This window comes from Mya arenaria, chromosome 4 (genome assembly GCF_026914265.1).
Source record: "Mya arenaria isolate MELC-2E11 chromosome 4, ASM2691426v1".
NCBI lineage: Eukaryota > Metazoa > Mollusca > Bivalvia > Myida > Myidae > Mya > Mya arenaria.
In genome coordinates this window covers 72,105,463-72,118,052 of record NC_069125.1, presented here as the reverse complement: position 1 = coordinate 72,118,052, position 12,590 = coordinate 72,105,463, and the positions used below count along the sequence as shown (strand labels likewise).

General features: G+C 34.6%; 1 protein-coding gene across 1 annotated transcript; it reads left to right on the top strand.

The window, feature by feature from the left end:
• Window positions 1–2,583: 2,583 nt before the first annotated feature.
• Window positions 2,584–12,590, top strand: LOC128232606 (bifunctional arginine demethylase and lysyl-hydroxylase JMJD6-like). Its single transcript, XM_052946267.1, has 9 exons — window positions 2,584–2,731; window positions 5,943–6,154; window positions 6,271–6,423; window positions 8,053–8,153; window positions 8,363–8,458; window positions 9,106–9,253; window positions 9,524–9,712; window positions 9,936–10,081; window positions 10,299–12,590. The coding sequence occupies exons 1-9, from the start codon at window positions 2,677–2,679 to the stop codon at window positions 10,441–10,443; spliced, it is 1,245 nt and encodes a 414-aa protein (XP_052802227.1). The 5' UTR covers window positions 2,584–2,676; the 3' UTR covers window positions 10,444–12,590.

The following is a 12,590-nucleotide window of genomic DNA, read 5'->3' as shown; positions in this document are numbered from 1 at the left end:
TCGGATCGGTAATTATTGCCGAACAGAGTTGTCATGAAAGAATAAAAATATTTATTTTCTGAAGTCGGATAACATAACAAGTAACATAAGCTCTACTGAGCCTATAAGTATAATGTATGCTATAGGCCAACTGCTAAATACAGACAGATATATAAGTCACACTTTTAAACGCCCTTCTCAATAAATACCAAACAGCGACGCAAGTTCTTTATTCTTTAAACAGGACATCATCTGAAACTCAAATCACAAAAATATGAATTATTGCTATTTAAAAACAACAGCAACAACTAAACACGTAAAAATGAAATATAAGTTACTGTTACAGTTATCATATTTGTAGCTTCCGTCATATATTTCTATTTCTGTATGTTTAAACCTGCCTATAAGTATGCTATACTGGTCAGTAATTGTTTGTTGTTGTTTTTTCGTCTAAGAAAGTGTTGCACGCATATCTGTTTGGTTAATTCAGACTAGTCCTAGTTTTTACACACTTTATTTAAAAGATTACGCAGAATGTCCTGAAACATATGATTCAATACTCTCATCACTACTGAAATAGCAATATGATTAAATAACAGTTGTTGGGATGGGTGTGAGATGTACAAAGAAACAAAATTTATAGGCTACAAGTTTACTGTGTGATGTCTGATAAACTATAGTGCTATTAAAGTGTACACCATCAGTATGTAACAAACAATACATGCAATAGAGTTTATGATTAAAGGGAAGTATATACGTATTAAATGCAGTTTAACCAATTGTCTATTGAACACACATATACGTAGTGTTTGAGTAGTATATATAATACAACAACAGTCATGCGGCATGTAAAAGTTACAAAGATTATAGGTTTGCGAATCAAAGATTAAATAAACAATGTTTGATTGTTTATGTCATGTTTAGTCATTTTTACCATATTCAGATACTCTTAACATACCTCGAAAAACGACAACGGGTAATTTACATTTGGGTTAGCACAAAGTAGTACTAGTTATGGTTGGATTAACGTCGGATAGTGGTTGGATAAACGCTTGGTAATGGTTGTATAACGTCTGGTTATGGTTGGATTTACGTCGGGAAATAGTTGGAATATGGTTGGAGTTACGTTGGAAAATGGTTTGATTATGGTTGTACCCCGACGTTGATCCAACGTTGGTGTATCATGTCTAAAAAACGTTGAAATCCAACCATAATCCAACGTTAATCCAATGTTGGGGTACAACGCTGGAACAACGTTAACTCAACATGAAATGTTTACTGGGTTATTTCTTTAACATACTCGGAGTCAACTGAAATTGCTTGATTTTTGTCAGGGTTAGCATGCATTTGTCTAGAAGTAAACCACTTTATCAAAATGTTACTTTCTTCTTTAAGAGTGGTTATCTTCAAGGGTGGTCATCATGATTTTTAAAGCAAAGAAAGAGTATTAATGGAACATGCATAGTCATACAAGTCTGCCTTATTGATAAAGTAGAAAAGTTGTCATTGAAATACTAAAGGCTCTTATATTGATCCTTGTGGCACGACTTTCAGGAAAGAGTCCCACTCACTGGTAGTTCAACTAAGAAAGACACGTTATTTTCTGTTTGCTGTCCATTAATGTACATGCTGGGAATTAAAGACCATTATACATTAAGCCGCGACAATTAATAGTGTTTCTATTTATAATTAAGATAAAAGATAAAAAAATACTGAAGTATTTAGTAAATTAGTATGCATCAATTTAAACTACACTCATTCTTTCGAAGTTAAACCACTTTGCCCAATAAATCCCCAACGAAAGATAATTCAAATACCTCAATGTTCATTATACTATAGTTATTAGTGATTCAACGATTATCGTCTACAGTCGATAAATCGTCGCTGACAATGTAATGTCGGCGACAATCAATAATGGTTGTCCAAAAGCGATGTCGCTTATATGCTTTCGTTAAGTCATTAAAGACAGTACAGGTTTATGGAAATTTACTAACAGTTCCAAAAGCATGACTATGTCACACTTATTGACTCCAGTTTAAACCATTAAAATGATAATGATAATACCATGTCCGATTTTAAACCGAAATGCTTGCTCCGATTCGATTCAAGTCCTATTTTCAAACACTATGAGTGATTTGTTCCGCCGTGTTTTTGTGACAAGAAGGGATATAAAGAGTTTCTCCGAAATGGTTGAAATGTCTGCCAGTAATAGCTTTTGCCTGACGGCTTCATTTATGAATTTCAAATTTAGATAAAAAAGTGTATTTTTTACCATTTCCAAACCCGTTTTTAGGCATATGCCAATAAGTGTACAATAAATAAGAACAGTTGTTACAAATAAACGGGTTATTGGAGGACTGCACATGTATTCCGGATTTCCGATCGTTTTTCGAAAAGCTTCTTCATTTATTGATCAATTTCAATAATAATTTGAAATATGGACTCTTAATGAAAAATATTCCAATCTGTGAACAATAAATAAATAAATATGTGTTAAAAATAAAGGATTTATGAGTGTATTTCAATTTACCAAGTGGATATAACGTGAAATCCACTGTATTCCTGTATCACCCCGCACCCCATCTCGAAGCTTGCCGGAGTTGGCCGAGTTCTTGTTACGATTGATCTTTTGCGGTGCGTACGTGATTTTCTCTCCGTGATAAAATTTATTCAAGAAAATCGGAGAAAATTGTTTGAATGGACCACAGGGCAAGGAAAAGGATCCGAGAAGCCAAATCCAAAGCCAGACCTGGTAATATTTAACTAGGCAATACCACATATATAAATTAAGAAATTACTGAAATACTCGTAAAATCGGAACGTATAAATTGTTTTGTTTCCTACACAAAATTAATGTTGGCACAAGTTTTCACCAGTCGTTTACTTATGTTGTCCAAGCTACAAGTTTTTTCTTTGATAAATTTAAAATACCTAAGTCACTCTTAAGATTGTCCGTCTTCGAAATACAGCACATTCATTGACAAATCTGTACAGTACCTTAGTGAGGGCGTGACACTTACTTTTTTATTTAGTAACCCACCAGATCATCTATCAAGAAAACTTCACAATCAAAGAATGAGGGTGTCCTCATAAATCAGACACTCCCAATTCAACAACACGAAAATATGTGACAAGGTTCAAAATTATGTTCGGTTGTGTTAAACTTAGGTGTCCTGACTTTGTCTTTATTTTATTGCTTTTACTTTTTGTCTTCAGGGTTAAAATTATAATGTAAGTTATTTTAGATCACTCACAGAATTAAACAGTTGCAATTTTGCTAACTCCACAGTTACCATATAATTCATCACAGAGGTATTAATAAATGCAGCCTCCCTCAGACATCGCGAAAACCGTCGGTCTGACGGTCCTGACTGGTAAATTTTGACTCGGTCCAACTAAGTTTGTGATGGGGTCAGTCCGTCTGACCGACAGTATTCACGGCCAGGTGTAAAAAAAAATAATGAAGAATTAATCTTTATCAATTATCAAACACCGCTTAAAAGTAAGAATAATTTATTTTGTTTAACAGAAAATCATGTTTTTATCAATGAAATTATCAAATAACCATTTGTTTACGAATCCGATGTCATTTTCCGATAGAGTAAATGTCGGAATGCGTACCGCATTAAATCAAACACCATGCAGCATTTGCCTCCCTTTGCAATACATTACCAAATAATGTGTACTACTGTGTATATATCGCGCGATGTTTTGAAACGCTAAAATGATAAACTATTGTCATAAACATTGGAATGCTTTAAATGATAGTTCCAAATGTTCCAAACAATAATCTTATCCTTTGGAACATGCTATTTGATTAAGAAAACGGTACCGGTATGTCCAAAGAATACAAATTGCAAAAAAAACGCCCAATCGAAATTTTCGTTACGATTATGTGCGAGTGTCTGTCAAAATATGGCAACCTTAAATAAAGCAGGTTTAATAATATTTTGTCAAATAAAGCTCTGTGAACTGGTATTTGTGTTTAAGATTAACAAAAATTGTCGGACCAGCAAATTTTCTTTCGGACCGACAAAATATCAGAGGCTGTCGGTCCGAATGACCGAGACTTTTTCTGAACTTTCGTGATGTCTGCTCCCTTATGATAATGGACCCGAGAGACCGGGTTTTATAAAACACAATTACCAAGGAATGAAGTCATTCTAGCCTCAATGCTAGTCTGTAAGCAGGGGTTCTCAGTACTGTTTACAGTGCAAAACTGTTGTTTTTATTGTTTTGCAATTAAATTTAAAGCATTTTTTTATGGTGCCTATTTTAATTGTTTTTATTTTTTTTTCTAGAATTAAAGACTAAAAAAGGGCATTATCATTATGGTGACTCGGCAGTTACTCAAGTTGTTTGATTTTCTTGATCCTCTCAAAAACAGTGTATCTTGAATAACCGGGATATTGCAATGTTGCCCTGTTTATAATTAATGTCAGTTCTATTGATAATAGTATTCAGTATCCTACAGTACACTACGGTAATTGATTTAGACCCAAAATGTGATTTAGTTCAAGAATCTTTTTTCTGATTTTCAAGTTACCTTTTCAAATAAAAACCTTTCTAATAATTATAATAATAATCATAATAATAATAATAATAATGTTCTAATACAACTACTAAGTCTTTAACAATGTTACCATCTGTCCTAGTGCCATCTAAATAGTATCATGCCGTCATGTGGTTATTGACGTCGCTATCATTGCATAAATTCAAACAGACTGGGTCTTTTATACTGCTAAGATTACCAAATATTATGCTCCCATCTTCCTTGTTACTGTTCATGTCATGGTCCTGGTAAAACTGTCCCAATTGCCAAAAAATTGTGTGCCAATCAGCTTTGTAACTGTTATATATAGCAATAATAACAACTGGCAATATGTCAAGCCTGTTTAAAGAGCCTTTGACACAGACATAATGATCTACCGTGCAATTGCTATACAAAACAACATAGAGTTGAACAATACCAGGAAGGATCATGTCAACCTCTGACTTCTAAGGGTGACCTTTGAGGTGAACCATTAACCATTAAGTGTGACATTGACCTTTGAGGTGCAGACCTGGGTCTTCTGCCCAATTTGCTGTCACATCATGGTGAACCTTGATGGCAAGTTTTTTTTAAAAGCCTATAATGACGTGCATTGTCAAGATACAGCCCAGACAATGATCATTTCAACCACAAAAGTGAGCTTTAACCTTGAACTTGAGGTACAGACCTGGGTCTTGTGCGTGACATGCTGCTTCATCATGGTGAACCTTAATGGCAAGTTTTTGAATATTCTATATTGCATGGTCAAGATACGGCCTGGACAAGGATCATTTCAAACACCAAAGTGAGCACAAAAAGCTGTATTTTAGGAATGGCATAGCCACAAGTGATCTATTTACTTTTCAAGTTTTGGTGCCAAACAATTATTCTCTGTATATTTGAAGTTGTACTTTTTAAGTGTGTGTTAACACCAATGTTTCATCTCTATCATTTAAAATACAAGTACCTTATCCATTAAACTTTTCATACTGTGCAGTGTATGAGAAACATCTTAAACAATTAGACATTGCCTTGGGCTTTTCAAATTGCACAGCATAGCAGAATTATACCTTGGACAATATTATTCAACATATCATTGCAGGGAAAAAATGCAAATGATAACAAATAATTGTAATAGTTACTGCACTCACTACCTGAGTTATTAAGTAAACACAGCTATGTAAAATTATTTTGTACCATATTGACAATAATATGGTACTAAATATTTCTAGGTAGTTGTGTATATTTAATTACTCATGTAGCTTTCAATGAAATAAGTAGCTGCATAAATTGAATATTTAATCTGCATACTGTTAAATAAACAGTTTGAGTCTGATAGACTGGTTAACATTCTGAGTCTGATATGAAATTGATACAACAAAAACTGTAATATTTTATTATCAATGCTGAATTGTATGCTTCATGTTTTCAGAGCTGTGCTCAGAAAAGAATGGATGGTATAAGCATGATTACCACAAGAACTTTGACCTGTCTCCCTCACTCGTAAACGACAATGTACAGCGGGTTGATGCACGGGAAACCACGCTGGAAGAATTTCGCGAGAAGTATGAGAAGACGTACACACCTGTTGTTGTCACCCATGCCCAGGATGAATGGCTCGCTGATCAGAAGTGGACACTTGAGGTGAGACTCAAGTTTAATGTTTTAGCAGAGTTCAGTAGTTTGCTAATCTGTAAAAGACATTAAATAATACATGATGTTGTTCTACAAAATCTTGCATGTTGTTCTGTTTGCTTCAGAGGCTGTCAAAGAAGTACCGGAACCAACGGTTCAAGTGTGGGGAAGATGATGAGGGCTATTCTGTGAAGCTGAAGATGAAGTACTTCACAGACTACATGAAAGACAACACAGATGACAGCCCGCTCTATATATTTGATAGCAGCTATGGAGAGGTCAGCTTGTATTTGCTAATTTTGAGGAATGATTGACAAGCGGGCTAAAAGATTTTTTTATCATTACTTAATAAAAGAAAATTGTTTATTATTGTAGATATTTGATGTCCTCCATTATGTTAAGTTTTACTGTAAAAAATGTTGGATACTTATTCCAAATCTTTATCTAAATAATCATCTTTACTTTTAAAAAAGCCCATTGTATTATACACTTCAATTATAAATGTAATATAAATAAGATATCATTTATAAGGAAATGCTTTCCATTGCTCAATTTATAATACTCTGATATACCTCAATGTGATGAAAGGCTTTGGCATTAGACAACTCTCGCCCTCCTAAGACTTGACATTTTTAGCCGGATTTTTCATCGAAAAATTAAGGAATATAGAATGGCGAGAACCAGGCGGTCGGGCGGTTTGGTGGGCGGGCATGCGTTAACAATTTTGCGTTAAAGTTTTCATTTTATGTAATAAAATCAAGAGTTTTTATCCAATGGTAATCAAACTTCATACAATGCTAGAGCATAATGAGAGGAAGTGCAGTGTACAATAACCATAACTCTATTCTTGCTTATTACTGAGTTATTGCCCTTTATTTGTTGTTTTTTCTGTCAATTATTTTTCCAGACATTAACTTGCAAACAACTTGATGGAATTTATTAAAACTTCATACAATGGTATAGCACAATGAGAGGAAGTGAAGTGCACATGAACCATAACTCTATTTCAGCTTATTACAGAGTTACTGCCCTTTGTTACTTTTTTCTTGTCCGGAGCATAACTTAAAAACTATTGGTTGGGATTTAATAAAACTTCATACAGTGATAGACCATAATGAGAGGGAATGCAGTGTACAGGAACCGCAATTCTATTTCAGCTTATTACATAGTTAGTGCCCTTTGTTACTTTTTCTTGTCCGGAGCATAACTTGAAAACTATTAGATATATATATCTCAGATATGCCTCACAAAATAGATGTCATGGAAACTTTCTGGACTGACCACAAAGCTGTCTGGATTGCCTTTTAAGTGATTACCATTATCATTTAAGGTTAAACATTTCATATAATCATGCCTACACAATTCTTACCAGACCTTATCAATATCTTGCAGGCAACAACTAAATTCAGTTGCTATTTTATAAACACATCCCAATCATGAATTTCATATTTACCCATATTTTTCAAAAATTTCAATTAACTTAAAAAATATTTGTGTACATGAAATCTTAGATGATGAAGTGTGTCATCTAGGGTCAAAAGTTAGGTCTCTGGGACAGATCTTATTGGAAAAACTGTATTTATAAAATGTTCATTTTTCCTCACACAAATGGATTAGTTTCTGTTCATCAGGCTATTTGTATGAACGATATCTCCGATAAGTATACGATATCTCCGATAAGTATAAATATGGGTCTTTTTGGTTAAAAAAACTAGGTCACTAGCTCAAATTCTCGGTTTGCAAAATTTGATGATAAAAATCAAGCTTTAATGCGGCGTTGCGGCATTGGCGTCGTGTTTAATTAACATTATGATGCTTTAAGGAGTACCAAGATTAAAATATAAAATTGACAAAACAATGGCAGAATGGCAGAATTTAAGCAAGATTAGGATGTGTTTATACTCCAGCATACAAAGAAGAAGAGGCTTTTGGAAGATTACACAGTGCCGAAGTATTTCCAGGATGACCTATTCCGTTATGCAGGGGAAGACAAAAGACCACCATACAAGTATGTACAAAGGTTTCATTTACCGTTCAGGATTAGTTGTAACTTTGTAATGGTTTAAATAGATAAATGGTTAAAGACTTTGGTAACAACATTGCATAAGGAGTCTGGACATATACATCTATATACTTGCTGCTAAGAAGACACTCAGTAAATTCTGCTATAAATATTACTGTAACTGCAACAGATTAATACTATTTGGAAATTTGCAGATGGTTTGTGATGGGTCCTTCAAGATCGGGAACTGGGATACACATTGACCCACTGGGAACCAGCGCTTGGAACGCCCTTGTTACTGGATACAAAAGGTGAATAAATTGTGTCCACATTTACTTATGATGCTTTAACAGCCCTTACTGTCATCAGATACATGTAGGATGATAGTTGTAGTCGAGGCCCTGAGCCTCCCTTGTGGGTGAAGCATTGCCACTAAAGCAATCTGACACGCACAAAATCTGGTTTACCCTGGTGCTGATCAATCAATCCTTTCTTCTGGGTTGTATTATGCTGTAGATGTCATTTAACACAAACAGGTTTTGGAGGCTCAAGGCATTGGTTTGACCTTGTTTAATAATGAGGGTAAATATTCCCCTTTTGGATTTGTAAATCCTTCTGGCATGAAGTATGGAGTTGGATCATGCCATAATGCAGCCAATAGGCGTGGACAGGCCTTAAATAACTACTGCAACATCCAATATATCTCACATAATATCTGAAGTGGAATATTTTTTTGACAAGCCATGCCTTTGCTTTAACATAAAAGACATCTGCATGTTTTTTTATACACCCTTGAAATGTCAAATGTTATCCTTCTCCAAACCAAGCCTTAAAACTCATATTTATGTTATCGCAACAAAGATATGGACATTCAGAAATGACTACTCATAGAAATTGTTAAGTACACCATGCAAATGTATTATTCATTGAAAGTTGACCACAATGCAACTCTTTTCAGATGGTGCCTTATACCGACCCAGTGCCCAAAGGAGCTGTTAAAGGTGAAATTGTCAGAGGGTGGGAAGCAAAGAGATGAGGCTGTCACCTGGTTCTCCGTCATCTACCCACGAACACAACTACCCACCTGGCCTAGAGACTGCAAACCGGTACTGCTACTGCTAAAAATGAGAATATATTGTCTGATTCAATATCATGAATCTTGATCCATGGGGTAGCTAATTTCAATTAAAGTCAGTTGTTTGTTAAGGTACATACATATATCAGTGATCATTAATTGGATGAATGTTAATCTTGCACACATTTAGGGCACTCATTGAGCATTTCTGTGTTGAGCTTGGCCAGAAGATGACCTTAGTTTTACATTTTCATTTCTTCGTTTCTTTGAGTGATAACTGATTACGGAATCTGTTTAACAGCTGGAGATTCTACAGAAGCCAGGAGAGACAGTGTTTGTCCCGGGTGGCTGGTGGCATGTGGTCGTCAACCTGGGGGACAGTATTGCCGTCACCCAGAACTTCTGCAGCGTCATCAACTTCCCCATTGTCTGGCACAAAACTGTACGAGGCAGGCCGAAACTCTCTAAGAAGTGGATCCAGATACTGAGGGTAAGCTTGTGAAATATATCATTTTGAGTTAAATGCAGGTTATTTATTTTCATATGCATTTTAAGAAACTAATCAGAAATATTTATTAGCAGATTAAAGGATTTAAAAACATGATTAATGTGGAATAGTTCAACAACAGAGTGTTGAAAAAAGGCTTTGATGTTATATGGTATGAATTTGGAAGTAGATCCACTCCTATATAAATATCTGTTATCAATACCAGAATGAGCGCCCAGAGGTGGCTGCCATAGCAGATAAGGTTGACCTTGCTGAGCCAACTGGTTTCAACTCAGACAGCAGCAGCTCTGGTTCAAGTTCAAGCTCCAGTGACTCAGAGTCAGAGACTGGCCGAATGTCTGCCAGCAAGAGGTGAGCTACTTCATACATGTACAACCAGAATTACTTTTCTGACAGTAAGTATATCAAGTTTACCAGTAATATACTGCAATGAACAACCATTATATTTAAATTAAAATGTTGTCTTTAACTTGACTGTAGTTTTAGTTTACTTAAATAAACAAAATTGTTGAGTGGTAAATAAATGTTTTAAATGGTATTTGATGGTTTCTTGTGTAATTGTTCAAAGGCGGAGAATATCAAAGTCCAGGTCAAGGTCAGTGACCCCTAATGGCAGCAATGTTCGAAGGTCACGGTCTGGGTCACGCAGTAGCACAGAAATGTCTGGCCGAAGCCACAGGAGCATCTCGAGCACACCAAAGAACAGCAGATAACAACGGCACACTCCTGGATACACATGTTTCAGGAACCCACAATAGTTGACTACCTGTATGCTTTGATGTTAATTGGAAAAAGAAATATTATTATCATGCAATAACATTTTATGCCTTGACATTTGCCTAGAGAAAAAAAACTCAGTGCTATATTATTAAATAACATGTATGTTTTGGGACATTTTTAAACAACATAATGGTACATGAGATAGTGTTTAGATGGAGCATTCCTTTCTTATCCTTGGTTACAATTGAAAGCAATTTTGCATTTCATAACTTATCATTTAATAATTGCAATCAACAGATTTTGTATGCAGTTTACTCTCATAATGTTAAGTTGACTAGTTTTCTGTATGATTCATTGCCTTATACCAGTAATTAAGAGTTTGTTTTTTAGCTACATGTACACATGTATATGTAATTATCAAGTTTTGTATTGTTCTTTGAAACCAGTGATTGATATAGGCTATTGTAGGCACATACTCATCACTGTACTAGTATTACTATGCATGTCCACAGTCAGTACATTTCCACTTAATAAATGTTTAAAACAATCTCAATATAAGCCTGACAAAGCTAATGCTCAGTCTCATGGAAGGTGAATTAGCTATGGATCCACAACATTACTTGTGTGACATCATAGATCTCGAGGTTAGATAAACAAATTAAAAAAATGGTTACAGCTTTGACAGGAAATCCAACAGAAACACTGTTGTTATCGTTTTTCTGCGTGATTAAGTTTGGATGAGTTTTATGATGTCTGTGACATGGTTAATGTGTTGTTTGAAATATTCGATGTGTACAGCATGTAAATTGTGGTGGTGGAGGAAGTTATTGTTTTTTAGTGATTTCTAGGTTCTGTTTTAGATTGAATAGGCTCAGATTCGGAAAAATAGTTTAATACTAAAATTAGCCGATGCGATATCATGGCTGTTGAAAAAACCTAAAAAAGAAATACAAGAAGATGTAATTAAATAGATATATGTATAATGATGGGATAAATATTGTTTTTAAAGTGCAATTGAATATTTTTCCCAAAGTGTCGATGGTAACTGTTTAGTAAATGTTATTTTGAAAAAATGCCTGTAATGTGATACTATTTGTAAAAGAAAATGGACTAATTCTGTAGATTCTTCCAAAAAAATCCCCCTTTGTGGGCATCTCTTTGTCGGCATCTATTCAGAATGTGCATGAAGCTTGAAAGTCTAAGTTACTGTCTATATAATAGGAATGTCGATTGAAAACGTTAAAGAAATTACTTTAAAAACATCAAAATTTCCACACTATTATTTGCCTGGTAAATGGGCATGGATGTAAGTGTCTCAGAACGCATCCATTGAAATCAGCAATTTGAGTATAGAGTTATATTCTGTTAGAGTTTTAGATTGACGCCTAACTGTGAACATATATTTTGGACTGAATCTCAAGTTTGGCCGATGCAGTGGAAATACATGTAATATTCTACTATCTCAAAGCTCGGGCATTCCTCATGGAAGATTCAATATTTGTATTTTAGTGTCCTAACCTTCCAGTGATTTATTCTTCCCATATTAATATTTTTTCCATCTGTAAATCAAATCACATGAAATTGTTCATTTAAATATGTGGTTTAAAGTGTTCACTTGATCATTGAGTGTTAGGCTGTGTTTCCCTTCACCGATGACAATGATAGATGCTCGGATGCAAAGGTTTTCTGTGAATTGTTCCAATTCAAAGTGGCTACGGTGCTTGTAGCTTGTTAATGGTGTCTCCAAGATGATGTATTGTGGAAATGTTCATTATTACTACATGTCCATTTTGTACTCTCATACCAGTCATTACCAATGTTTATGATAGTTTTAGCTAGATTGCATACTCTCACAGATATTAATGTGTTTTCAATGAAACTTTTGTTTGTATGGACACATTGATTATAACTTGACTGGAGAGAAACTTAGAAATTTAATTGAAATGTTTCTTTTGTATTTTCTGTTCGGGTATTAGCTAAACTAATTTGCTAAGTTTTCTAAATAAATGAACAAAGTATGTTTATGGAATCCATAGTTTTCTTATTACTCTGTGTTCAAGTTTATGGCGTTAAGTTTAAGTTTGGCAAGCCAAATAATCTGATTCCTTACAAGTTTTTGATAATAAATAATTGAAACCTA